This window comes from Ornithorhynchus anatinus, chromosome 18 (assembly GCF_004115215.2).
Source record: "Ornithorhynchus anatinus isolate Pmale09 chromosome 18, mOrnAna1.pri.v4, whole genome shotgun sequence".
Taxonomy (NCBI): domain Eukaryota; kingdom Metazoa; phylum Chordata; class Mammalia; order Monotremata; family Ornithorhynchidae; genus Ornithorhynchus; species Ornithorhynchus anatinus.
Window position 1 is genome coordinate 25,837,383 of NC_041745.1, and position 25,892 is coordinate 25,863,274.

Here is a 25,892-nt window from a genome sequence, read left to right on the forward strand (position 1 = left end):
CACTTGGGAGAGTACCGTATAATAATAATAATGTTGGTATTTGTTAAGCGCTTACTGTGTGCAGAGCACTGTTCTAAGCACTGGGGTAGACACAGGGGAATCAGGTTGTCCCACGTGGGGCTCACAGTCTTAATCCCCATTTTACAGATGAGGGAACTGAGGCCCAGAGAAGTGAAGTGACTTGCCCACAGTTACACAGCTGACAAGTGGCAGATCCGGGATTCAAACCCATGGCCTCTGACTCCAAAGCCCGTGCTCTTTCCATTGAGCCACGCTACTTCTCTGAAGCAAACACATTCCCTGCCCACAACCAACTTACAGTCTAGAGATGAGCAATGAGTCAGTTATATTTTTGGATGGTACTCTCCCGCTTAGTACAGTGCTCTGCACACAAGTAAGCACTCAATAAATAGGTTCTGCTAGCTGCTGTCTAGACTGTAAGCTCATTATGGGCCTGGGATTTGTCTGTTTATCATTGTATTGCACTTTCCCAAGTGCTTATTTCAGTGCTGTGCATACAGTAAGCACTCAATAAATAGGATTGACCAGCAACTCTCTAGACTATGAACTTGTTATGGGCTGGGAATGTGTCTGTTTGTTGTACTGTGCTCTCCCAAACGCTTAGTAAAGTGCTGTGCGCATAGTAAGTGCTCAATAAATAGGATTTGCTAGCTGCTGTCTAGACTGTAAGATCACTATAGGTCGGGGATGCTTCTGCTTATTGTTGCATTGTGCTCTCCCAAGCATTTAGAACAGTGCTGTGTACACAGTAAGTGCTCGGTAAATAGGATCAGCCGCCTACTCAACAGACTGAAAGCTCCATATAGGCCGGCACCGTGTCTGTTTATTGTTGTATTGTGTGCTCCCAAGCACTTAGTACAGTGCTGTGCACACAGTAAGCGCTCAATAAATGGGATCAGCCACCTCCTCAATAGACTGGAAGCTTGATGTGGGCCGGCAGTGTCTGTTCATTGTTGCATTGTGCTCTCCCAAGCGCTTAATACAGTGCTGTGCACACAGTGAGCGCTCAATAAATGGGATCAGCTGCCTCCTCAATAGACTGGAAGCTCGATGTGGGCCGGCAGTGTGTCTTTTGACTGTTGTATTGTGTGCTCCCAAGCGCTTAGTACAGTGTTGTGCACACAGTAAGCGCTCAATAAATGGGATCAGCACCTCCTCAGTAAACTGGAAGCTTGATGTGGGCTGGCAGTGTCTCTGTTTATTGCTGTATTGTGTGCTCCCAAGCGCTTAGTACAGTGCTCTGCACACAGTAAGCGCTCAATAAATAGGATCAGCCGCCTACCCAATAGACTGGAAGCTTGATGTGGGTTGGCAGTGTCTGTTTATTGCTGTATTGTGTGCTCCCAAGCGCTTAGCACAGTGCTGTGCATACAATAAGTGTGCAATAAATGGGATCAGCCGCCTACTCAGTAGACTGGAAGTTTGATGTGGGCCGGCAGTGTCTCTGTTTATTGCTGTATTGTGTGCTCCCAAGCGCGTAGTACAGTGCTCTGCACACAGTAAGCGCTCAATAAATAGGATCAGCGGCCTCCTCAATAGACTGGAAGCTCGATATGGGCCGGCAGTGTGTCTTTTGACTGTTGTATTGTGCGCTCCCAGGTGCTTAGCACAGTGCTGTGCACACAGTAACTGCTCAGTAAATAGGATCAGCCGCCTACTCAATAGACTGGAAGCTCGATGTGGGCCGGCAGTGTCTCTGTTTATTGCTGTATTGTGCGCTCCCAGGCGCTTAGCACAGTGCTGTGCACACAGTAACCGCTCAATAAATAGGATCAGCGGCCTCCTCAATAGACTGGAAGCTCGATATGGGCTGGCAGTGTGTCTTTTGACTGTTGTATTGTGCTCTCCCAGGTGCTTAGCACAGTGCTGTGCACACAGTAACTGCTCAGTAAATAAGATCAGCCGCCTACTCAATAGACTGGAAGCTTGATGTGGGCCGGCAGTGTCTCTGTTTATTGCTGTATTGTGCGCTCCCAGGCGCTTAGCACAGTGCTGTGCACACAGTAACCGCTCAATAAATAGGATCAGCCGCCTACTCAATAGACTGGAAGCTCGATATGGGCCGGCAGTGTGTCTTTTGACTGTCGTAGTGTGCGCTCCCAAGCGCTTAGCACAGTGCTGTGCACACAGTCAGGGGAGGGGTTGGCTTGGGGTCCCCTTCCCCCTTCCCGGCCCCGCCCGGCCCCTCCCCGCCCCCGGGCCGGCGGACGGAGGAATGAGGCGCGCTGTGATTGGCCCGCGCCCGGCGGCGGCGCCCCCCGATTGGCCGGCGGCGCTGGCTCCTCCCCGCCGATTGGTCGCGGGCCTCCGGGCTCCCGATTTTCCCCAGCGCTGCCGGCCCAGCCTGCGAAGCTCGGGACGCGGAACGCGGGCATGCAAGGTTGGTGTGAACCCCCCGCAACCCTTCTTTGCCCTTTTTATTTTTTTAAATTGCATTTATAAATAATAGAATACTAATTTATTTAGAAAGGATCCCCTCCTTTTTTTTGTTTCCCTCCGCACGGCCACCCCCGAGTGATCGTCAGCCTGCAGGGAGGCAGAGCAGGGAAACAGGACCGGCTCCTCTGCAGGGAGAGGCTCGGGGGGGAGAGGATGGGATTCGGGCTGCTGATCCCAGGAATTCCCGCGGCTGGGAAAAAAAAAATTCCAAGGGGGCGGCTCCTCCATTGCAGAAGCGCCACCCGGGCCGGGATCCATCCCCATCACTATTTTTCTTTGTGCTTTTCGGAGCTGAAGCCCAGGATCCGCAGAGCCGAACGACCGCCCTCGTCCCTCCTGGCCCAACGAGGGTCGTAAATGCCTTGGAAGCGTGGGAGGAAAGCGCTGATTTTTCTCTCCCTCTTTTCTTCCAAGGGATTCTTTGTTGTGGGAATAGAAAGCCTTTATGTAAATGTCCGCACGGGGATATACAAAGGCTATTGTTCGGGAGAAGTTTGGGCAGAGAGCTTGCCTCTAGGGCAGGATCCGGGACAGCCCGGGGAAAACCATAGGAAGAGTGGATGGCCTTTTTTTTTTTTTCAATCTCCTTTTCGGTGCAGGGAAGACAGCCCCAAAATGCAAAATGGCAACAAGAAGGGGTTGCATGACAACGTTTTCTCTCCCGCAACCGTGACCCTTCTGGAAACAACAAAAAATGCTTGATTCATTTCCAGCTTCCTCCTCCCTGCCCTCTCTGCAGGTTGCAGAGAGGACTGGGATTTTGCATCCTGTTCTTCATTTTGCTTGGGCTGGTGTCTGACGTTTTCCTCTTGACCGGGCTGGGGGACGACCAGATTATGGGTTGTCGATGGGCACTGGGTGCCTGGTGAGGGTTTAAATGATTAACAGTTGGTCAGCCCTTCCCACGAAAACAAAAATCCTCCAGCAGTTTCTGTGGACTGTTGCTAATATGCGAAAATGCACATTAATCTGGCCTAGGTCAGCAACAACAAAGGCAGTTTACAAGGAGTTAGGAATCTCGGGGCCGGTTGTTTTTTTTAAATGGGCTTTTTAGTTGGAAATCCCACCAAGTTAAGCGATTCCGCCTTGAGTGACCTGTTGCAAATAGTCCATTTTGAAGTCAGAGAAATATTTAGACTATAAAAGGCAAATGGAAATTAAAAAGTGATGAACAACATTTTTTTTTAAAATTTTGTCTGTGGACATTTTCCCTCCTCCGTACCCTTAAAACCATTTGTTAGTTGTGAAGGTCTACTCATGCTCCTGGTTAATGAACTCAGAAAGAATGCTGGCTGTGGTTTATTTTTGCTTTTGTAAGTTTGTGTATTTTGAAATCATATGTCAGTTTGCATTTGAAATCATATATCAATCTGCATTCGAAAAGGCCTAAAACGTACCATTTTTTCAAAGGCCAACCCAGAGTATCGTCGCTGCCTTGGAGTAGCAGTCGTTTTTCACAGTACATATTGTTCGGGGTGTGAACATTTGCAATGAAATCTGATTCATCTCTGGAATTAGTCCTGAAAAGAAAATTACTGACACCTATGTCACCGGTGAAAGAATGTTCAAGAAAGATTTCAACAGCCCGAATGTCGACAAGGCAATTAAGTTACAACTGGGAGCCCGTTTGGGGTGGGAATGTGCCTGTCCCTTGTTATATTGTACTCTCCCATGCGCTTAGTACAGTGCTTTGCACACTTTGAGCGCTCAATAACCCCAATTAAATGAATGAACCGTGTACATTTTGTAATTATAATATCCTTGAGTTAGAGGATATTCATAGAGCAGATTTCAGGAAAGGGCCTAGCTAGGTTGGGTTTCTAATCTAACCGCCTTTTGAAGGTTTTTCTAGCATTTTCTGCATTTTGTTCCAACACAGCTTTTGCTTTGGAAATGGTGTTGGATGATTACAGTGTGCGGCCGCTAACTATTCCTCGTCAGGATCAATCACTCCTTATTGATTGGTGGTTCTTATTGAGCATTCGTTAGGTGCGGAGCACTGTACTAAGTGCTAGGGAGAGTACAGTTCGGAAGAATTAGCAGACACGTTCCCTGACAATTACACGTTTGCAGTCTAGAGGGAGCTTCCAGTCTGGAAGGATAATCAAGTAAAATGTGCTCCATTTTACAATGGTTATTGCTATCGGGAAGTTGTTCCATAGGTTCTTGCAAATACACATCACATTAAAAAAAAACACTGCCCTTTTCAGTTGTAGTGTCATTCGGTAGTGATTCTCGTGTCTTTTTAGGCTCCTGTTATAATGATCATGGAAATTCGAGGAGATGGTAGTTAAATAGGTGATTTTTGCCAGTTCAGTTAGAAGGTGCTATGTTAAATCTGTCATCAGGAACTGTTCTGACCTGGTAGAGCAGGGTGCAGGATTCTCTGATCCTAGATCTATTCTTGTCAGGGATGTATAACGGATTAGGACTTTTTCTGCAATTTTCCTCAGTATTAGTGAGAAATAAATGCACTGTAATCTGCTTTTTTGATGCCTGTGCAACTTTCTGCGAAAGATCATTTCTTTAACTCCTTCCGGCCCACTCTTAATGGCTCTTGAACATGCGTGGTCGCTGATTTGTTTTCTTAAATTACATTTGAGTAACTTGGCAACCATTTTCATAGAGTACTGCAAGCCCTTTTTTATTGTGCCACAGTTGTAAAAGGAAAATGAAAATTTGGATCAAAGTTTCACCCCATCTCCTTTATTGAATCTTCACTTTGTGAATGTGATGATGAACATTTGATAGTTACAGAAAATGAGAATTTTGAAATGTATTCTGTGGCTAAGGGTTAAATCTATCCATAGAGTACTAAAGATGGTGCCCCAAACTGAAACATTAAATAAAAAAGCTATCAATTATGCTGAGTTCAGGAAAATAGGAATGGAGTAGCTTAATGAAAATAATAATTTTATAGGGGCCTTGTTTTTCACAGTCAGACGATAGTAAGGGGGGATTGAGACGGTGAGGCCAATGTGGGACCAGGGACGGTGTCCAGCCCGATTTGCTTGTATCCACCACTGCGCTTTTAGTACAGTGCCTGGCATCTAGTAAGCGCTTAACAAATACCATAATTATTAAAGTAACCATTGGATGTTTGCTCTGTGTAGAGTGCTGTACTAAGCCATTGGGAAAGTGTAATGGAGTTGGTGGATGGGATCCCTTCTTTGAAGGAGCTAGTCCCCCCATTCCAAGAAAAAATGCAGTGTTTCATGCAGAATTCCAAGAAATGTGTTTCATCTCTTAATAATTTGTAATTAAAGTTGTTTTACTGAAATATTCCTTCAGACGAGATATGGATTTATAATTGGTGTGGTCCTCTTTCCCCATCGTTTTCTCTCAAAGTTGAACTTGGCTCTGCCGAGAGAATCCACGGCCTTATAATCGTCAGTGGAGGGAATGGAGGCCTTTTTTCTTTTTTCTTTTTTTTTTTTTTTTTTTTTTGCCTGAGCTGTCCACAGATAAATTAAAAGTGGTCTCGGTTCTCTCTTTTACTAGCAGTAACATAAAGAGTTAGTTCCAATGGGGCTAGATTCTACTTAGCGCGGCTGGGCCTCCAAGTATCCCCAGTGTTGTGTTAGCAGAATTACATTCGGAAAAACATAAACAACTAAAACTATCCCAGAATTAATCCAGCTCGCGGTTAGATTAAATGACCCCCGAAGAAGCTCAGAACAACATCTGTCAGAGTGTTACGTCATCTGGGGAATTACAGTTTTAAAAAGTGATTTCTGCACATTTTTCTTTTTCATGTCCATTTCATGGTCTGTCTTTCTAAGTTGTTGGTTCTTTTATAAAACCAGGTAAATTTCCCTCGGGATTTTGCGAATGTAACGCAATACATTCTGAAAATGAAAGACAAACATGCCATGGTGAAACCCCATCTGACGGAGACCACACGTTTTAAAAGTGTTTTTAGAACCACTTTTGAAAGCAAAATACAGGAAAGTCTCAGCTAGCACTAAAATGCACTTCCAGTAAGGAATTCAAAAACTCATACTTTTTCAGACACTGCAGAACAGTTAGACATGCATTTATTGGCTCAGTTAGTTAATTTCAGTCCTTAAATGTTGGAAGCAACTGCCACGAAAGCTCATGGATACTGTGGTGGCTGCTGCTTTGGCGGTTACTGTGAGTGGATTCTGAGCCATGAGAAGCCTGATATTCTCCTCCCCGGTGTGAGAATCCTACTGAGCTTGGTTTTTGGCCTTGGTGTTGTGTGTGTCTGTGTTTTGCTTTCATCTTTTCTCTGCTCTCCCTCTTTTTGTTTTTAGATTGTGAGCTTCCCGAGGGTCGGGGACTGGATCTGATTTCCATTTATTTTCTAATTTTCCAGCGCTTAGTACAATGCTCTGCACACTGTTAAAAAAATCATTAATATTAATACTATACTACAACTACAGAGAAGAGTTTGGGAGCCTGCAGTCAGCCTTCTCTTTTCTAAATAAGAGAAGCAGCGTGACTTAGTGGAAAGAGCACGGGCTTGGGGGTCAGAGGTCGTGGGTTCTAATTCCGCTCTGCCACCTGTCAGCTGAGTGATCTTGGGCAAATCACTTAACTTCTCTGAGCCTCAGTTACTTCATCTGTCAAATGGAGATGAAGACTGTGAGCCCCACCTGGGACAACATGCTTACCTTGTATCTCTCCCCCAGTGCTTAGAACAGTGCTTGGCACATAGGAAGTGCTTAACAAATGCCAACATTATTATTCTTATACAGCACAGACCTGGGAGTCAGAAGGTCATGGATTCTAATGCTCGCTCTGCTGGGTGACCTTGGGCAAGTCACTTCTCCGGGCCTCAGTTGCCTCATCAGGAAGATGAGCATTTAGAAAGGGAGCCCCATGTGGGACAAGGGACTTTGTCCAACCAGATTTACTTCTATCCACCCCAGTGCTTACTACAGTGCCTGGCACCTAGTAAGTGCTTAATAAATACCATCATTATTATTAATTATTATAATGTGTTCCCTGCTTCCTTTAGCTTGTGAACTCCATGGGGTTTAGGGACTGTTAACTCATAAGGGGCAGGGAATTTGTTTGATTGTTCTGTTGGACTCTCCCAAGCACTTAGTCCAGTGTTCTGCACCCAGTAAGCGCTCAAAAAAAAGACTAACTGCATCTAACTAGATTATCTTGCATCTACTCCAGCACTTAGTACAGTGCTTGGCACATGATAGGGACTGAACCAATATTGCAATTACTGTTACGATTATTCACTATTATCTCATCTTCTAAATTGTCCACTGAGAGCCTTTTCCCTGACCTTATTCAGTTCCTTTTCTGTCGCAAGCTTCTGCACAGGCTTTATCTGTCTCAAGTTTCTGGGATGGTCTGTGTAATAATAATAAAAGTAATTGTATTTGTTAAGTGCCTACTATGTGCTAAACACCGTTCTAAGGGCTGGAGTGGATACGGGGTAATCAGGTTGTCCCATATGGGGCTCACAGTCTTAATCCCCAATTTACAGATGTGGTAACTCAGGTACGTACAGAGAAGTTAAGTGATTTGCCCAAAGTCACACAGCTGATAAGTGGTGGAGATGGGATTAGAACTCATGACTTCTGACTCCCAAACCCGTGCTCTTTCCACTAAGCCATGTTCCTTGTGGGCAGGGAAAGTGCCTGGCAACTGTGTTATTTTACTCTCCCAAGTGCTTAGTGCAGTGGTCTGCACCCAGTCAGTATTCAGGAAATACGATTGATTGAGTGCTTAAGCGCCTGCGCCTAAGTTACATATGTCTCATCTCTCCTGGCCTCAGTTAGGAGAGGTAAAAAGGACTTGCATCTCTACTCGCCAGCTTCCTAGTGCTCTGGGAGTTGGGGGCGAGTGGAGGAAGCGGATTGAGGAAGCAAGTAACTGAAAAAGCGCATGGTCTAGTGGATAAAGTGAGGGCCCGGGAGTCGGAAGGATCTGGGTTCTGATTCCAGCTCCACCACTGTCTGCTGTGTGACCTTTGGAAAGTCGCTTCACTGCTCTGGGCCTCAGTTACCTCATCTGGAGAATGGGGATTAAGACTGTGATCCCCACAGTGGACAGGGATTATGTCTGACCCAATTGGCTTGTATCTATCTACCCCAGTGCCTGGCACATAGTAAGCGTGTAAGAAAGATCATTAAAAAAAATATCTGGGGTCCAGCAAAGACTGGTCCAGGTCCAACAGGCTTGGAATAGCGACTGTACAATTCAGCGTTCAGATTGTCTGCTGGACTTCTTGATAGGGACCATGCTTACCCACGCAGTATCATCCTCTCTTAAATCCTTAGTGCTGTGTTCTGCCCACAGTAAACGCTCAGTAAATATCATTGCTCCATCAATTTATTTTCTTTCTCCAAGTTTCATTGTTCCTCTTAGCATCTGTGACTTTTTGGCCCCAGTGAACACCTAGGGCTTGATCAGGCTCATGTTAATCAGTGGTATTTATTGAGCACTTTTACTGTGTGTAGAGCATTGTACTCAGTGTTTGGGAGAGTACAAAACAACAGAGTTGGTAAACTTGTTCCCTGCCTACAAGGAGGTTGTTTAAAGCAGAATCTGAATTGAGAACTGGTTCTTGATTTTTTTTTTCCCCCCCTCTGAATTTCCTTGGAAATCATCTTAAACAGTTTCTTCCCAAATTTCAGAGATGTACTTGAATCTCATCTTGGAGAATTAGTGGCTTCTGAAGTCATGCTCTGTGGTGTTTTACATGATGGGTTGTTTGGGAAATTGAACAATTGTGGATTAACTAGTGGATTCTTGCCTTTTGGGCTGTCTAATGTTATTGTTTAGTATGCTGTTTGTGATTCTTTAGCCATTTTTTTTCTGTGATGATGATTAATGTTGGATACTAGGATATTATCTAAACTCGAACAATGCCAGGAATATTGACCATGTTTGGGGAAAAAAACTCTCACTGGAGGATGATGAAGCAATCATGTTTTCAACTGCAATTTTTTATCAGAAGTCAATCTGAAACTGATTTTTAAGTGCTTTCAGGGTTACTGTTCTGCTAAAATCAAGTCCTCTTGTTCTCAAGGAACTTCCATTATATGGCTCGAATTACAAGCCCAATTTGAAAATTTGTTTTGATGCCCCAATTGATTTTGAAGTTCCTAGGTTTAATTTTTGTTTTTCCTCTTTGGTAGCTTTTATTGTTCATTTCACTTGGCCCACACTTACCTGCCCGCTCTCTTCATCTGTTGTTCCCCAATTTGCTGACTTCATTCCTCCCTGTCGACCCTCTAGCTGGACCTTGGTCTCGCCTCACCCACCCCCACTGTCCCCCTTCTCCATCCCCCACTCTCACACACTTCCCTCCCTTTCCCACAACGGGCAGACCACAGTTATCCCCCACTTAAATCTTATGTCCTCCTAACAGCTCTCCCTGGTTATTTCCCCCCTTCAAAGCCTTATTGAAGGCCCATCTCCTCAAGGAAGCCTTCCCAGACCAAGCCCCTCTTTTCCTCATCTCCGACTCCCTTCTGCATCGCCCTGATTTACTTCCTTTTCTCTTCCCCTCTCCCAGCCTCACAGCACTTACATATATACATCTGTCGTTTTATTTTATTTATTTATATTGATGTCTCTCTGCCCCCCCCCCCCCCAGCAGACTGTAAGCTTGTGGCGGGCAGGTAATGTGACTGTTTATTGTTGGAATATACTCTTCCAAGCACTTAGTACAGTGTTTGACACAAAGTAAGAATTCAATAAATACGATTGAATGAATTCAAGCGCTCAGTATGTGCCAGACACTGTACTAAGCACTGGAGGAGGGGGAGAGTACCAGCAAATGGGGTTGAATGCAGTCCCTGTCGCATGTCAGGCTCATAATCAATCCCCATTTTTACAGGTAAGGTAATCGACACCCTGAGAAGTGAAGTGACTTGTGTGAGGTCACACAGCAGACATGTGGTGGAGCTGGGATTAGAACCCAGGTCCTTCTGATTCCCAGGCTGAATCCACTAGGCCTTGCTGCTTCATTTCTTAGCATTCTGTGCCACATCAGAAGACGGTTGTGGGAAGGGAACGTGCCCTTCGGCATGTCATACAGTGCTCTGCCCACAGTAAGGGCTCAATAAATGCCATTGATTGATTCAGCCAACTTTAGTACTTATGAGCTTACTTACCTTTCTTAGCACGAGCGTGGATATGTCCACTCCATTTAGTTCCTTTGACAGTGATATAAATCATTTTATGTTTGTTCCCTCTTGTTTGAGCGTTATCTCCTTGTGGGCAATGTGTCCTTCGTTATTCTCTACCAATCACCTACCTAGTATAGTGTGCCATAACAGTGAACTTTGGGTAAATACTGCCCTACTGTAAATTGATCACATTTATTTAGTGTTTACCGGGTGATGATAATGTTATATGCTATGCGCTTACTTTGTGTCGAGCATTGTTCTAAGCGTTGGGCTTAGATCTCACATCTCACACAATTTAATCCCAATTTTTCAGATGAGGAAACTGCGGCACAGAGAAGTGAAGTGACTTGCCCACGGTCACACAGTAGACAAGTGGTGGAGCCGGGATTAGATGGGCCCACCATGAGTTTATAGTCTACCACTACTAGTTCTTGCCTACTTGAGTATGTTTTGGGTCACCCTGTTTAAGCCAACCACTGATCTATTATCGGCTCTATTGCAGTCACTAGATTTCAACCTACAACAAGAACACTGCCTTCTGGGAGTCCTGTGTTCTCTGATGAAGAGTTTGAGGGCTCTCAATATCCACAAGTGTTCTCTGCACAGTGAATAGTTGTACCCACAAAGAGTAAGTTTATTTCCAGTTTAAGTGGCATGGTGTGGTGGATAGACACGGGCCTGGGGGTCAGAAGGACCTGAGTTCTAATCCCGGCTTTGCCACTTGTCTGCTGTGTAATCTTGGGTAAGTCACTTCACTTCTCTGGGCCTCAGTTACCTCATCTGTAAAATGGGAATTGAGACTGTGGGCCCCACGTGGGACAGGGACTATGTCCAACCTGATAAATTGTATCCGCCCCAGTTCTTACTACAGTGCCTGGCACATAGTAAGCACTTACCAAATACCATCATTATTATTGTTATATTGTTATTATTATCATTATTAAGACTGTGAACCCATGTGGGACAGGAACTCTGTCCAACTCAATTACCGTATATTTACCCCAGTGCTTAGTACAGTGCCTGGCACAGAGAAAACATTTAACAAATGCCACAATTATTACTGTTATTACTGCCAACACTCGAAGTTTCCCAAGCGCGTGATATGGTGCTTTGCCCACAGCACTTAATAAATTCCATTGATTGACTGTTTTCCCTCCTACTTAGACTGTGATCACTATGTGGTAGCAGCCTGTGTCCAACCTGATTACCTTGTATCTACTCTAGCACTTTGTGTAATTCTTGGCACTGAGAAAACATTTAACATACACCACAGTTATTGCTATTATTACTTTATTGACACTACCCAAAAAAGCCTCAGTGTAATTTAAAGTCCATCGCTTTCTTCAACATTATTCAAAATGGCATCATTTTGTGTACAATGACAGTGGCAGTGTTGTGAATGCATGACAAACTAAGTATGCAAGAGTCCCCACTTGAGCTAGAACAAACACTCTCTTCCAAGGACATTAGGGGTTTTTTGTGATTAAAATCTATTGGCTCATATTGGGTGTGTTTTAGCCCTTCTTCTGTCAGTCCCTTTCTCCTTTTGAGTGATGTGCCCCTTGCTCTCCCATAAATTGAAATGCTCTCGCTCTTTATGACCTTTACAAGTACTACAGTAGCAATTTAGTGCAGTTCGCAGTCACATAACAGCCTTCTCCAATTTAATTTATGTGAACATCTAAGATTTACAGGAATGGAAAGAGGAATAAAGCGTCATCTCGTAGGGGTGTAAGCGGTATGCCGATAGGTGCCCAAGTTTGTCCCGATTGCATTTTCCCTTAGGCACTTAGGTGCCTCTCCTATTCTCCTATTTCCCCCTGTCTGTAATTAATTTTAATGCCCGTCTCCCCTTCAAGACTCTAAGCTTGTTGTGGGCAGTACTTTGCACACTATAAGCGCTCAGTAAATACTGTTGAATTAACGAATGAATGAACTCTGTTATATTGTACCCTCCCAAGCCTTTAGTACAGTGCTCAGCACACAGTTGGTGCTCAGTCAATACCACTGATTGATTGATCGATGAAACAAGTGGGCCTCAATCTCAATGTGTCTTTGAGATCACCTAGAAAGTTTTAAGAGTAAGCTTTCCCAAGCATGATGTGTTAAATTGGTAATTGCGTTTTGTTGGCATTTATATGCACATTAAACATGTATCTGTTGGCAAAGAGGGATGCATGTGTGGGTGTATTGGATTTCATAAATATATGGAAGTATGTAATTTGTTTTATAAAATGCAGTTCGTTTTAAAGAAATTAAAGCAGGGCCTTGGCTTCGAAGCCCAAATGCTGAAAATATTAGCATTTCGTTTACCTTCATAAATATTGGTCTTTCGTTTACCTTCATAAATCCCTTGTTACCCTCTTTTCTTTAATTCCGTGGTGCAAAGCTTGCCATTACTTGATGGTCGGAAATAGACAACTTTGCATGCTACTTCGTAGCAGTGACTGTCTCCTGACCTCTGTGCCCATTTGGGGGAGCCGTGTTATTTGGCTGTGAATTAAAGCATTGCCTCTGTGATTTTCCTTTGCCTCTAGAGCGTTGTGTTTCAGTCATAATAATAATAACAATAGTGATGGTATTTTTCTAACACCTAATGAAGCAACACAATACACTAAGTTGCTTGGTCAAGAAGAAAGAAACAAAAGACAGCCTGAAGAGTTACAGTTTAAGGGCGTGGAGCCAGACAGAAAATATTCATCAATATTAGAACTAGGATCATTTAGGGTAGAAAAGATATGCTAGGGCGAAGTAGCAGAACGAATAATTGAATGAATGGTTGGTGCATTCATCATCATTGGTATTTATTCAGCCTTTACTATGTGTAATCAAGGAATCGGTGGTACTTATTGAGCGTTTACTATGTACAGGGCACTATACTGAGCTCTTAGGAACATGCAATATAAAAGAATTAACAGATATATTCCCTGCCCATAACAAGTTTACAGTCTAGTGGTGGAACGCTGTACTAAGCACTTGGAAGGGTATGATACTACAGAGTTGGCAAACATGTTCCTGTTACCTATGCTACTGTTGGAGTCTTATAACTTTCACCCAAATGATATCGGCACCACAGATCTGGTTAAGAAGCGGAAGTCGTCTTGTGTGTTGAAGGACAAGAAGTAGGTAACAAATTGAAACCCCTATTCTGTGTGTCTAATTTGCCATGTGGATCAGATAATACATTTCAGTTTTCTTATTGATTATAATCAGAAGTCTGTCTTTCATGTTGTTGTCACTAGCCAGATGAGCTAATATTTGGTCTGCTTTACAAAATCATTGATATCAATCATGAGTATTAGAGTAGCATAAGGTTCATACTGAATTTAGCCTTAGACTTGGAAAACTCATAAGGCTTTCTTCTAGATTAGCGTTACTAAACCCATTTAATCTTTTCTTCTCATTCCCCAATATTTCTCTCTTATGTCCATTTCTAAGCGAAACTTCAAAAATCTACAGTTTTATACTTTTGTCTTATATGTTGTTCTGCTAGCCTGGAGCTGTTTTTAGTGTCTGTATTGCAAGTAGACAGATGGTGATATTTGGTTTCCTGTCAGTTTTAATGAATATAGATAGAAGCGATAAGAACATTTGCTTCGTTTAGCAAACTTCCTTTTCTGGGTTTTAATTAATGAAGTTGCTCACTGATGTGCTACTGCTTTTGAAGATGCTATAGTTAAATCTCAGATTAACTTTCAATGTTAGAATGTTAACAGTGGATGAAGTGTCAGGGTGCCATCTTTGCAGCGTTGCTTCCATAGGTTAGGTAGTGATGGTAAAATGTGTCAGATCTTTTAAATTACAAAAGAATCGAGGGAAATGGAAATATTTTAGTCCTTCCATTAAAAACAAGCTTTTCCTGTGCATATGTATTTAATGTGTGTGTTTGAGTTAGAGACAAAAGGTTGATGTGAGATTGTTTTGGATAGGGAACATGTCTACAAATTCTGTTATTATACTATCCCAAACATGAGTACAGTGCTCTGCGTTCAGTAAGTGCCCAATTAATATGATTGATGATCTATTGAAAAAGTTGCCCTCCGAGATGATTTATATTATTTCTTTAAAAAGATCATAGTAGGTATCTCCATCGTGAAAAGAGAGCATTAACTTGTTTAATTTTTTTCCCCAAGTGGAAAATTTGGAAGTTGTGAGTTTGATGAGCTTTTTTTGTTTTGATTTGTTTATGTAAGTGCTGGTCACTATTCTAAACTCTGGGGTAGATACAAGCTAACCCAGGTTGGATGCAGTCCCTGTCTCATATGGGCCTCAAGGTCTTAATCCCCATTTTACAGATGAGATAACCAAGGCCCAGAGAAGTTAAGTGACTTGTCCAAGGTCACACAACAGATCCTTCTGACTCCCAGGCCCTCGCTCTGTCCAGGAGGCCACACTGCTTCTCAGCTATACTAAGGTGGTGGTTACGAGGGTAAAGCCCAGGGAGTGAATCGGGAAAATATTACGGAGAAAAAACAGCATTTTGATTCAGATTGAATGTCAAGGTAAATGATAGAAGGGAGACAAAGATACGATATTAAGGTTGTGAATTTGTAGACTAAGATGGCAGTGGCATTGTCCTTATAATCATGGGTAAGTTGGAGGCAGAGGAGAGAGTTTAAAGGGAAAAATGAGTCCTGTAGAGGTGATTGACTGATGGACCAATTCATAACACGTTCCATATTTTTCCATAGCATTTATGTGCATATCTGTAATTTATTCGTCTTGTCGTCTATCTCCCCCTCTAGACTGTAAATTCATTGAGGCCAGGGAATGAGTCTGTTTATTGTTGTATTGTAGCCTCCCAAGCACTTGGTAGAGTGCTCTGCATACAGAAGAAGCAACATGGCCTGGTGTATAGTGCATGGACATGGGAACCAGAAGGTCATGGGTTCTAATTCTGGCTCCACTTGTCTGCTGTGTGACCTTGGACAAGAAATGGGGATTAAGAATGGACCTCCGATAGCCCATCTATAAAATGGGGATTGAGACTGTGAGCCCCACATGGGACAGGGACTGTGTCCAAACCCATGTCCTTGTATCCACCCCAGCGCTTAGTACAGTTCCTGACACATAGTAAGCACTTAACAAATAACATAATTATTATTATTATTATTTCAGTAAGGGCTCCATAAATGTGAATGAGTGAATGAATGAGTGAATAATGAAGTCAGGAGGGAACATGAGTGTGCAGAGCACTGAAGAGCCAAGGCTGCAGAGAGCAGACCCGGCTTCACCACTTGTCACTGAAGTCACTAAACTGCTCTGGACCTCTATTTCCTCATCTGTAAAATAGGGGCTAACTACCTGTTTTCATTCCCCCTCAGGCTGGGAATCCCATGTGGGCCAGGGACCGCATCCCATCTGCATATAGCGACTCTCCCCAGCACTTAGTACAGTATTTGGCTCATAGTAAGGGCTTAAATACCACAATCATCATAATTATTATTAGGTATAATAAGATTACTAAAGTGTTACCTTTATACTGTTGCTTCTCGGATGAGAGTTGGAGCTACCTATTCTCTTCAGTGGAACTGTGGCAGAATGCAATAGATAATAATAATAATGATGGTATTTGTTAAGCGCTTACTATATGCCAAGCACTGTTCTAAGCGCTGATAATATGACAGTATATTATTCCCATGGCTTCCTCTACTTTTTGCCCCAATTCCCACCTACTATTCCTTTCCAAACTCTCTGAGGACTATTTACACCCACTGCTTCCACTTCCTTGCCTCTAACTCTGTGCTTGACCCCTGGCAATCTGAATTCTGCCATCTTCGTGCTTGCAAATCATCTTCCTCCACAGAAGAACGGTCTTCAATGGAGAATATTGGCCATTGTCCCGATTTCTTTAAAGGGACCGGGGCATTCTGAAAATCACAGGTTTCGGATGGTGGCATCTATCAATTCAAGTACTAAATCAAAATGCCCCTTGAAGTTTGCCATTTTGTCTTTCAATCCCATGAAAGTCACTGCCTTTTTGGGGCAATGATATTCTTGGGAGTAGAAGTCGGACACGTTAGTGACCCAAAAGGAATGATTCCTTGTTAAACTAACATAACTTAACTTACTTTTATAGTGTACTTTCCCAAGAGCTCAGTACAGTGCCATGCACAGAATAAGCACTCAGTAAATACGATTGCCTAACTATTGAGTTTTCAGGATGTTTACCCAGCAAAATGAAATATGAAGTTTCCTTGACAAGAATGCAAAGATGGGAACATTTTAATAAAGGATACCTCAGTTTTCTTTAAGAATGCATTGAAGCAGGTAAACCTTTCCTTTTCTTTTCAATAATCCAGTAAGATTCAACTTTGTCCCCTTGCCTGTTGAGTTGCAAAGTTGAGGTATATGGAAATGGCCTCACTTTCCATGCTTGTTTATTTGGTTCACTAGGAGATTTGCAAGAGGCAAGGGGGAAAAAAATACCGCAATGACCGCTGGCTTTACGAAAGCCACTTAATTACATCCATCATCCATATGCAGTCTGTCCCAACCACTAGGCAAGCTTTTCTTAGCCAAGTTACTAACGTTCCCTTGAGAAAAAATGATTTGGTTCGTGGGTCCTGAATAATAACAGTAGTGTCAGTATTAACTTTAAGAGTATTGACTTAGCATCCACTGGGTTCAGTGCAGCGCACTTAGCACTTGGGAAAGTTCAGCAGAAGCCATGACCGAGGGCCCACAGTGAGCTTTCACACTAATGGGGGAGGTGGAAATGGACATATTTATATTTCCAAATAAAGTCACCGGAATAAGCAACACATTGTACAATGAATTGTGCTTAAATACAGGAGCACGACTGGAGCAAGTTCAGGTTGGTCTAGTGGAAAGAGTTCAGGCCTGGGACTCAGAGGACCTGGGTTCTAATCATTCATGGCTCTGCCCCACGTCTGCTGTATGACCTGGGGCAAGTCACTTCACTTCTCTGGGCCTCGATTCCCTCCTCTGGAAAATGGGGATTAAGACTGGAAGCCCCATGTGGGACAAGGACTGTGTCCAACCTGATTACCTTGTATCTGCCCCAGTGCTTAGAACAGTGCTTGGCACATAAGTACCTAACCAATACCACAATTATCATTATTAATATTATTATTATTATGTGCCATAAAGAAACCAGTGTGGAAACTGAGGTATGGTAAAACTGAATTGAAGTGTCAGTGGTTGCAACTCCAAGCTTCTTAAATTGAGGTTTTTCAATGTTATAAATTCTGAAGTAGGCCACTACGACAGAGAATAACCACACCAAAAAAAGTCATGTTTCTCTTTTTTGCTGTTAGGCATGTGTAGGTGTTAACTTTCAGATCACTTACCGAGAAAGATGCAAGTCATTTTTGTGTTTCTGTTTTTTAGAAAAAATAATTCCATACATTTACTGAGGATTGGGTCTTTAAAAAAACACAACTTTTTTTTAAGCAATTGTTTCATTTAATTATGGTTCTTTTAGTTGTCTTCAAAGATTACAGCGATCTTTCATGGTGGTGATGTGCTCTCTTTCTGTCTCCAGACACTGGATTGTGGCATTTAGAATTTAGTCTTGTAAATTTCAATATTTACCCCCATACAGTTATTCAAATTTAAAAAAGATCGGCATAGCCCAATCGTCAGGACTTATGTACATATCTATAAGTTATATATTGTAATTTATTTTTGTTAACATCACTCTCCCCCTCTATACTGTAAGCTCGTGGGCAGGGAATGTGTCTACCAACTCTGTTGTATTGGCCTCTCTCAAGCGCTTACTACAGGGCTGCGCATACAGTAAACGCTCAATAAATATGATTTATTGATTGACCGATAGGTTAAAAAGTCCAAGACTGCTTTTCTGTCTTTTAGGCTGAGTTCACATTTTTCACATACTTTTTTGTGCCGAGCAAAGAAACAGTAGCTGAGCTGAGGTACTGGAAAATGACCTTCTTCCCCAATTCCTCTCCCCTCAGTGTAAGAGTAAAGGTCTGGCTCTGGGATCAAGTGATCCCTGAGGCACTGTGTCCCTGAGGCAGTCGTGATTAGTACTTCCTCTCACCTCTACAACCGGAGGCCCCTTTAATTTCACAGATTTTGTAAACTGTTTCCAGTGTAACCATTGTAATTGTTCAATTTGATAAGTGCTTACTATGTGCCAAGCATTCATTCATTCAGTCGTTTTTATTGAGCGCTTACTGTATGCAGAGCACTGTACTAAGCACTTGGAAAGTACAATTTGGCAACAGTTAGACAAAATCGCTACCCAACAACCGGCTCACAGTCTAGAAGGGAGAGACAGGCAACAAAACAAGTAGACAGGCATGAATAGCATCAAAAGAGATAAATGGAATTATAGATATGTACACATCATTAATAAAATAAATAGAATAATATGTACAAATATACACAGGTGCTTTTGGGTGGGGAAGGGGATAGAGCAGAGGAAGGGATTAGGGGCAATAGGGAGGGGAGGAGGAGCAGAAGAAAATGGGGGCTCAGTCTGGGAAGGCATCCTGGAGGAGGTGAGCTTTCAGTAGGGCTTTGAAAGAGGGAAGAGAGCTAGTTTGGCAGATGTGAGGAGGGAGGACATTCCAGGCCAGAGGTAGGACGTGGGGCAGGGGTCGACTGCGGACGAGCCACAGGGAGGAGGTTAGCAGCAGAGGAGCGGAGTATGCAGGCTGGGCTGTAGAATGAGAGGAGGGAAGTGAGGTAGGAGGGGGCAAGGTGATGGAGAGCTTTGAAGCCATCAGAGCCGCATTGCATTTGGAGGGCGAGGACCCGCTTTACATTATTACATTAGAATATGACAATCAAGGCTTAACTGGGCTCTTGACAAGACAGTCCAAGTGCACGCAATCACTTGTTATTTCACGTGTGTTTTCGGGAGGGAGGGATATTCCACCAACGCATATTCGTCGGGACAGAAGACGCCACTGTATGACCTAAGACAAGTCACTTGACTTCTCTGGGCCTCGGTTTCCTCATCTGTAAAATGAGGATTAGACTGTGAGCTTTTTGTGGGACAGAGACTATGTCCAACCCAACTATCTATCCAACTCCAGTGCTTAGAACAGTGCCTGGCACATAGCGCTTAACAAAAACCATAACTGTTATTATTATTGTAAGTACTGTGGGGTTGAGGGTGGGGCAAATACCAAGTGCCCAAAGGTGGCAAATCCATGTGCCAAGGTGACGCAAAAGGGAGAGGGAGCCGGAAGAATGGGGATTTAATCCAGGAAGGCCTCTTGGAAGAGGTGTGACCTTAATAAGGCTTTGAAGTGGGGGGAGCATGGTGGTCTGGCATATAATGCAGGGGAGAGGGAGTTCCAGGTCAGAGGGAGGACGTGGGGAAGGGGTCGGTGGTGCGATAGACGAAATCTTTCTGCCTTCTGAAATCTCTGAGGCCTTGGTTAAACTACAGATGGCTACTCCATAGTGTAAGTGAATTTGTTGCGGGCAGGGAATGTCACTGTTTATTGTTGTAGTGTACTTTCCCAAATGCATAGTACAGTTCTCCGCCCAAAGGAAGCGCTCAATAAATATGATCGAATGAATGAATCGAAGAAGACACTGTGCACCTGTGGGCCGAGTCAGGGGAGCATTCTTCAGTGTGACATTCGTCAAGAACCTGACCTCTGTGTTATTAGATCACTTGTTCTAGTTTTTCAAACCTTACCCTTTCGTTTATTTAAGAATTGAATGACAGGTAGTTATTTTGACTTGTTCTAATATTCACCCTTATAATAAACTCTGAGTGCCAACAAAATGCGACCTGCTGCACATTAACTCATCACATCAGTCCATCAAACATATTTATTGACTGCTTACTGTGTGCAGAGCACTGTACTGAGCGCTTGAGAGAGTACACTATAAATGTAACAGACACATTCCTTTCCCACAGAGAGCTTACAGTCTAGAGGTGGAGAAAGGCAGTAATATAAATAAATTACATATATGCACAAAAGTGCTGTGGGGCTGGGAGGGGAATGAATAAAGGGAATAAGTCGGAGAGGTACAAGAGGGAATGGAAGAAAAGGAAAAGAGGGCTTGATACAACACATGGAGCTGTAGCATGGCCTAGTGGATAGAGCATGGGCCTGGGAATCGGAGGACCTGGGTTCTAATTCCGGCTCTGCCTCTTGGCTAATGTGTGGTCTTGGACAAGTCACTTCACTCCTCTGTGCTTGGGATCCCTTATCTGTAAAATGGGGGTTAAAACCTGAAACTCCATGTGGGATATAGACTGTCTTTGATCTGCATCTATCCCAGCGTTAATGTACTGTTTAGCGCTTAGTAAGAGCTTAACAACAACAACAAAAAGGACCATAACTACTCGATGATCTATTGAAAACAACTGGAGTTTCAAATTCTACCCTTCTTTCTTTCACACTGATAAGCCATTCTCCTATGACAAGAAAAAGCAAGCTCTTGGAAAGAAATCCTTAATGTTTGTCTCTTGGGTGAAGCATCTTTACAGAGAGGGAGATAAGCTACTGCAGAGAAAGCAACCGCTCCTATGAGCCACCAGCACTTTTGCTGGCTTGATTCTGGCTGTTAATTCCAAAAACTCTCCAGAAGAATTTCCACATCTACGTTTTAAGCATTGCAGGGTGATGAAAGAAATGATTGGAAAACACTGAGGGATTGGAAAACACTGAGGGGGTCTTTTGGGAAATGAGGAACCAACTAGGAAGTGGGAAGCAGCATGACCTAGTGGAAAGAGCCCGACCTGGGAGTCAGAGGACCTGGGATCTCATCCCGGCTCTGCCACGTGCCTGCTGTGTGACCGTGGGCAAGTCCCTTCGCTTCCCTCTAGACTGTGAGCTCATGGTGGGCAGGAAGTGTGTCAATTTATTATTGTACTCTCCCAAGCACTTAGTAAAGTGCCCTGCACAGAGTAAGCACTCAATAAATACTTTTGACTGACTTCACTTCTCTATACCTCAGTTCAATACCTATGTTCCTTCCTACTTAGACTGTGAGTCCCATGTAGGGCGTGATTATCTTGCATCTACCTCAGTGCTTAGTGCAGTGCTTGGCATCTAGTAAGCACTTAACAAATACCACAGTTATTATTATTAGGATTCCATTGCTGTTTGCTTGCTGCACGCCCAAGTGATGTTTCCTCCTCTCGGTTTTTGTCTTCTTTCTCATTCACTGGAGAATTCACCCTGTTCTGCTCAGATGCGTGTTTTCAGTTTGCCTTTTGGGTAGAACATTTTTAAGAGAACAGGGGAGCATTCACCTGACAACTTGAATCCAGGACACTGGGGTGTTAGAAAAAACAGCCTGTGTGCATGCTCACAGCGGGAGTTGTTCTTAGTGCCCAGCATTGCATGAAATCAACTCCCACATCTTAGGGGATCTGAGTGTTCTTGAAATTTCACCGCTAGACCAGAATTTGTAGCACACACTCAGAATGGTCATGATGCCTTTGTGAAATTTTGTAGTTGCCTTGCAAATGCTGTAAATCATGGACACCTGTGGCCTGCTTGCTAACCTGGGGAGATTTCTGACTAACAAATAAAAACTCTTGTTCATCTAAAACAGGCATAAATTGATAATTTTTAAAATGACTCATTAATGAGTTCTTGTGATTGAAAATGAAATTGATTTTTAATTCATTTTTCCAATTTAACACAACACTGGAGACTTGAAGTTCAGAAGCCAAGGAAGATGACAATTATTCTCAGCACTAGATGAGTTTATTGAGTGGTCCTTTCAAGGCGTAGTGGATAAAGGACAGACCTGGGAGTCAGAAGGTCATGGGTTCTAATTCCAGCTCTGCCACTTGTCTGTTGTGTGACCTTGGGCAAGTCTTTTCACTTTTCTGTGCCTCAGTCCCCTCATCTGTAAAATGGGGATTGAGTCTGTGAGCTGAATGCAGGATCAGGGACTGTGTCCAACCCGATTTGCTTTGTATCCACCCCAGCGCTTAGTACAATGCCTGGCACATAGTAAATACCTATAATAATAATAATAATAATTTATTATTATAATTTACATGGATCATTCTGCTCCTAAATATGTGTGCCTCATTACAGGGTAAGATCCTTGAGGGCAGAGACTGGGCCAGTTGCTTGCTTTGTATTTCCTGGGCACTTGGTATAGTGCATTGCATCATAATCAATGGTATTTATAGAGTGCTAACTGTGTGCAGAGCACTGTACTAAGCTCTTGGGAGAGGACAATCCAGTGGATGCTCATTAAATACTGTTACTATTAACAAAAAAAATTAAATTTACTCTTGGCTTTTATACCCTGATTTAAAGTTGTCAAGCAAATAACCACTCCTAATGTAAATATGAGCTCTTTCCCCATCAGGTGCTAGTGTGTTTATTGCTTAATTCAACTGCGACCAAAAACTTGAATAATTTGAGGAAGAAATTGGTGCATTCAGTTAGAGTCCATCAGGCCAAAGGAATTTGAATATAAATCCCTTTTCTCGTGGCTTTTATTTTACCCTCTGCACCAAAGACAATTAGCTTCTTTCCAGGTCTACAAAAGGATAAGTAACAATGTAGTATCATCCTCTCCCAACCACTTAGTACAGTGCTCTGCACACAGTAAGCCCTCAATAAATACGAATAAGTGGTTGATGAGGATTATTACCTTCTAATGTCCTGGAATCTGTACATGGCTAAGGGAGACAAGCTATAAACCCATGTGGGCGGGGAATGTGCCTGTTTATTATGATATTGCACCTCCCAAGTGCCTAGTACAGTGCTCTGCACACAGTAAGCACTCAGTAAATACGATTGACTGACTGACATTGAATCTGATAAATTAGAGTCCCGCCATGGGTACCTTCTTCAGGAATCTTCAGTGTTCTTTCCTATTCATAAAACAATTCCTAGTTTGGGTCAAGCTAATAGTATAAACTGCATGATTATTTCTCACAAAATAAAATTATTACAGTGTACATGGGGTCCTGGAGGAGTCTCTCAAGAAGACAAGTTTCGAAAATGACTCGAGGACCCCCAAAAGTAGCCAGACCTCCTTAGGTTCCACTTCCTGTGGTTGTGACTTATGGAAATGAAATATGCTGCAGTATCATGCGGGGCAGGGAGGGGAAAAGGGCTGCAATAAAGATTTGGAATGAGGATTTGTGAGTTAGTTAAGGGGCAGTTTTATTTTGGAAGCTGAATACGTTGAATCAAAGTAAATTGTTGTCATCACTTTGTTACATTCTTTCTTAAAGTGACAGTTGCAATGAATTCTGTTCTGTTCAGAAGTTAGGTTTATATTTTCCAGTAATAGAAATTCCTTTGTGTCTTTGTGCCCTTTTTGTGTATTTTCTTTTTCTCATACTCTTACACAGATATACACACATCTCTCTGCTGCCTGAATCATTTTTGTAAAATATTTGGAAACGTCTACCAACGTCACACAAACTTCCAAACATTACCCATTCTTCTCTACAACAGGCAGACATTCCTGACCATTTGCTTTGAGGTATTTTACTAATCAGCTGTGTCTTCCCACTCTACCCCAACTCACACTCTTTGAATGTGAACTCAAAAAGGAACTCTTTTTTCCTTTCAAACTAACTTTGTCACTGTGCCTCAATCTTGACTCCCCCTTCCCTCATTCTTTACTCCTGAGCTTCTTTCTGACTGAAAATCCCTCCTCCTTTTTATCAGCCAGACCACAGCACTCCCTCTCTTCAGACAATCAATGAATTAGTAAAATGTATTGATCATTAACTGTTTGCATAGCACTATATTAAGCGCTTGGGAAAGTTTAATAAAGTAGACATGATCACTTCCCATAAGGAGTTCACAATCTATAGGGAAAGATGGATATTAAAATAAATATACGTAGGGAAATTAGAGTATAAGGATATGTACTTAAGTGCATGCATACAGTAAGTGTTCAGTAAATGCCAGTGATTGATTACTATAGCACACCGTCTCCTCACAGGACAGAGCAGAGCTGAACTCTTCCAAGTGCTTAGTACAGCGCCCTGCATTCAGTAAAGCGCTCTGTTTAATTATTATGGTACTTGTTATGGAACTTGGTAAGTGCTGATTATGTGCCAAGCACTGGGAAAGAAACAAGCTAATCAGGTTGGACACAGTCCCCGTCACACATGGGGCTCACAGTCTCAATCCCCATTTTACTGATGAGGTACCTGAGGCCCAGAGAAGTGAAGTGACTTGTTCTAATAAATGCCATAATTATTATTATTTGTCCAGGGTCCATTTCTGAGGAGTTCAAAGAAGCCCAGCATTTGAATTCTGTACAACTTTTCTAGCCTCATGGATAGGGAAAGGGCTTAGGAGTCAGATTGGGGGTGGGTTCTAATCTTGGCTCTGCAACTTGTCTGCCAAGGGACCTCAGGTAAGTCACTTCATTTCCCTGGGCCTCCATTAGCTCATCTGGGAAATGGGGATTAAGACTGAGCCCTGTTTTGGACAGGGACTGATAAAGGAGACTTCCAGCCTTCAGCATCTATGGCAAAATAGGAAGGGAGTTGTGCATATCTAAGAGGTTGCGAAACTTTGATCAGTTGGGTCTTTTGCTTTTTTATGCAGATGTTTTCAAAAGTCAAAGATTCAGCCTATCTGAGCAGACAGAAACCTGGAAAGTAGTTTACAGAATTTGAATATCTGGATTGAACATATTAAATCCCGTAATAAGCCTTTATTGTATTGTGATAGGAATTATTCTTCACTCAGTTGAAAAAAGATGACATTCCCCCATTTCCTGAAAACATACTTTGCTGACACATTTTAAATAACTGGAAAGTATGAAACACAATTTTCTCTTTTTATAGATTTCCTAAAATATCTCCTGTGAGCCATTTCTTGTTGTCTTGGGGGAGGAGGTAGTAGATGAGTTGCCATGGTGATTCTCTTTCATTTTCACCACCAGTCAATACAGCAGCGCTACTTTATGTACTTGGCCCATCTGTTCCCCTCAGCGGAGACTTCATTCAGTATATTTATTTCGATTTTCAAATGGAATTACGGGGAGTGACCATCATTTCGTAAGTGGAATTGCAATAAACATAAAGAAACGGGGCGGAGATAGGAATATATTTTAGAAAGGAAAATTAGAGTGAAATGTTCACGAAGCTTTTTTTCCCAGAAGTTTCTCAAATTGGTAAATGTGCTATCCTAAGAAGTGACCTGCTGGATCAGATCACTGGTCCATTCCTTCCAATTTCTTGTCACCCACCGTGGCAGTAAAGGTGCTGAAGGGACAGTGGGGATAAATGACTAATAATAATTGTGATATCTGGGAAGTGCTTACTGTGTGACTAAAGCTGGAGCTTTCAATTAAGGGCCTCACTTTTCCCTCTGGTCTATAAGATCATTATGGACAGGGAATGTGTCT

At 42.8% G+C, this 25,892-nt stretch overlaps 1 protein-coding gene across 5 annotated transcripts in view; it reads left to right on the forward strand.

The window, feature by feature from the left end:
- CTBP1 (C-terminal binding protein 1) overlaps positions 1 to 25,892 on the forward strand; it is a 330,982-nt gene that overhangs the window by 134,515 nt on the left and 170,575 nt on the right. Inside the window, exon 1 of one of the 5 annotated variants that reach the window (XM_029083111.2) lies at positions 2,346 to 2,401. The exons of 3 other annotated variants lie outside the window; for them this stretch is intronic. Coding sequence is in view for 1 of the 2 variants with exons in the window: in XM_001510602.5 (XP_001510652.2) it covers positions 2,395 to 2,401 (7 nt within the window). In the remaining variant the exon portion in view is untranslated. Of the gene's footprint in view, positions 1 to 2,345; positions 2,402 to 25,892 lie in introns of those variants that run through there. One more of the 5 variants, XM_001510602.5, reaches the window with a different exon arrangement.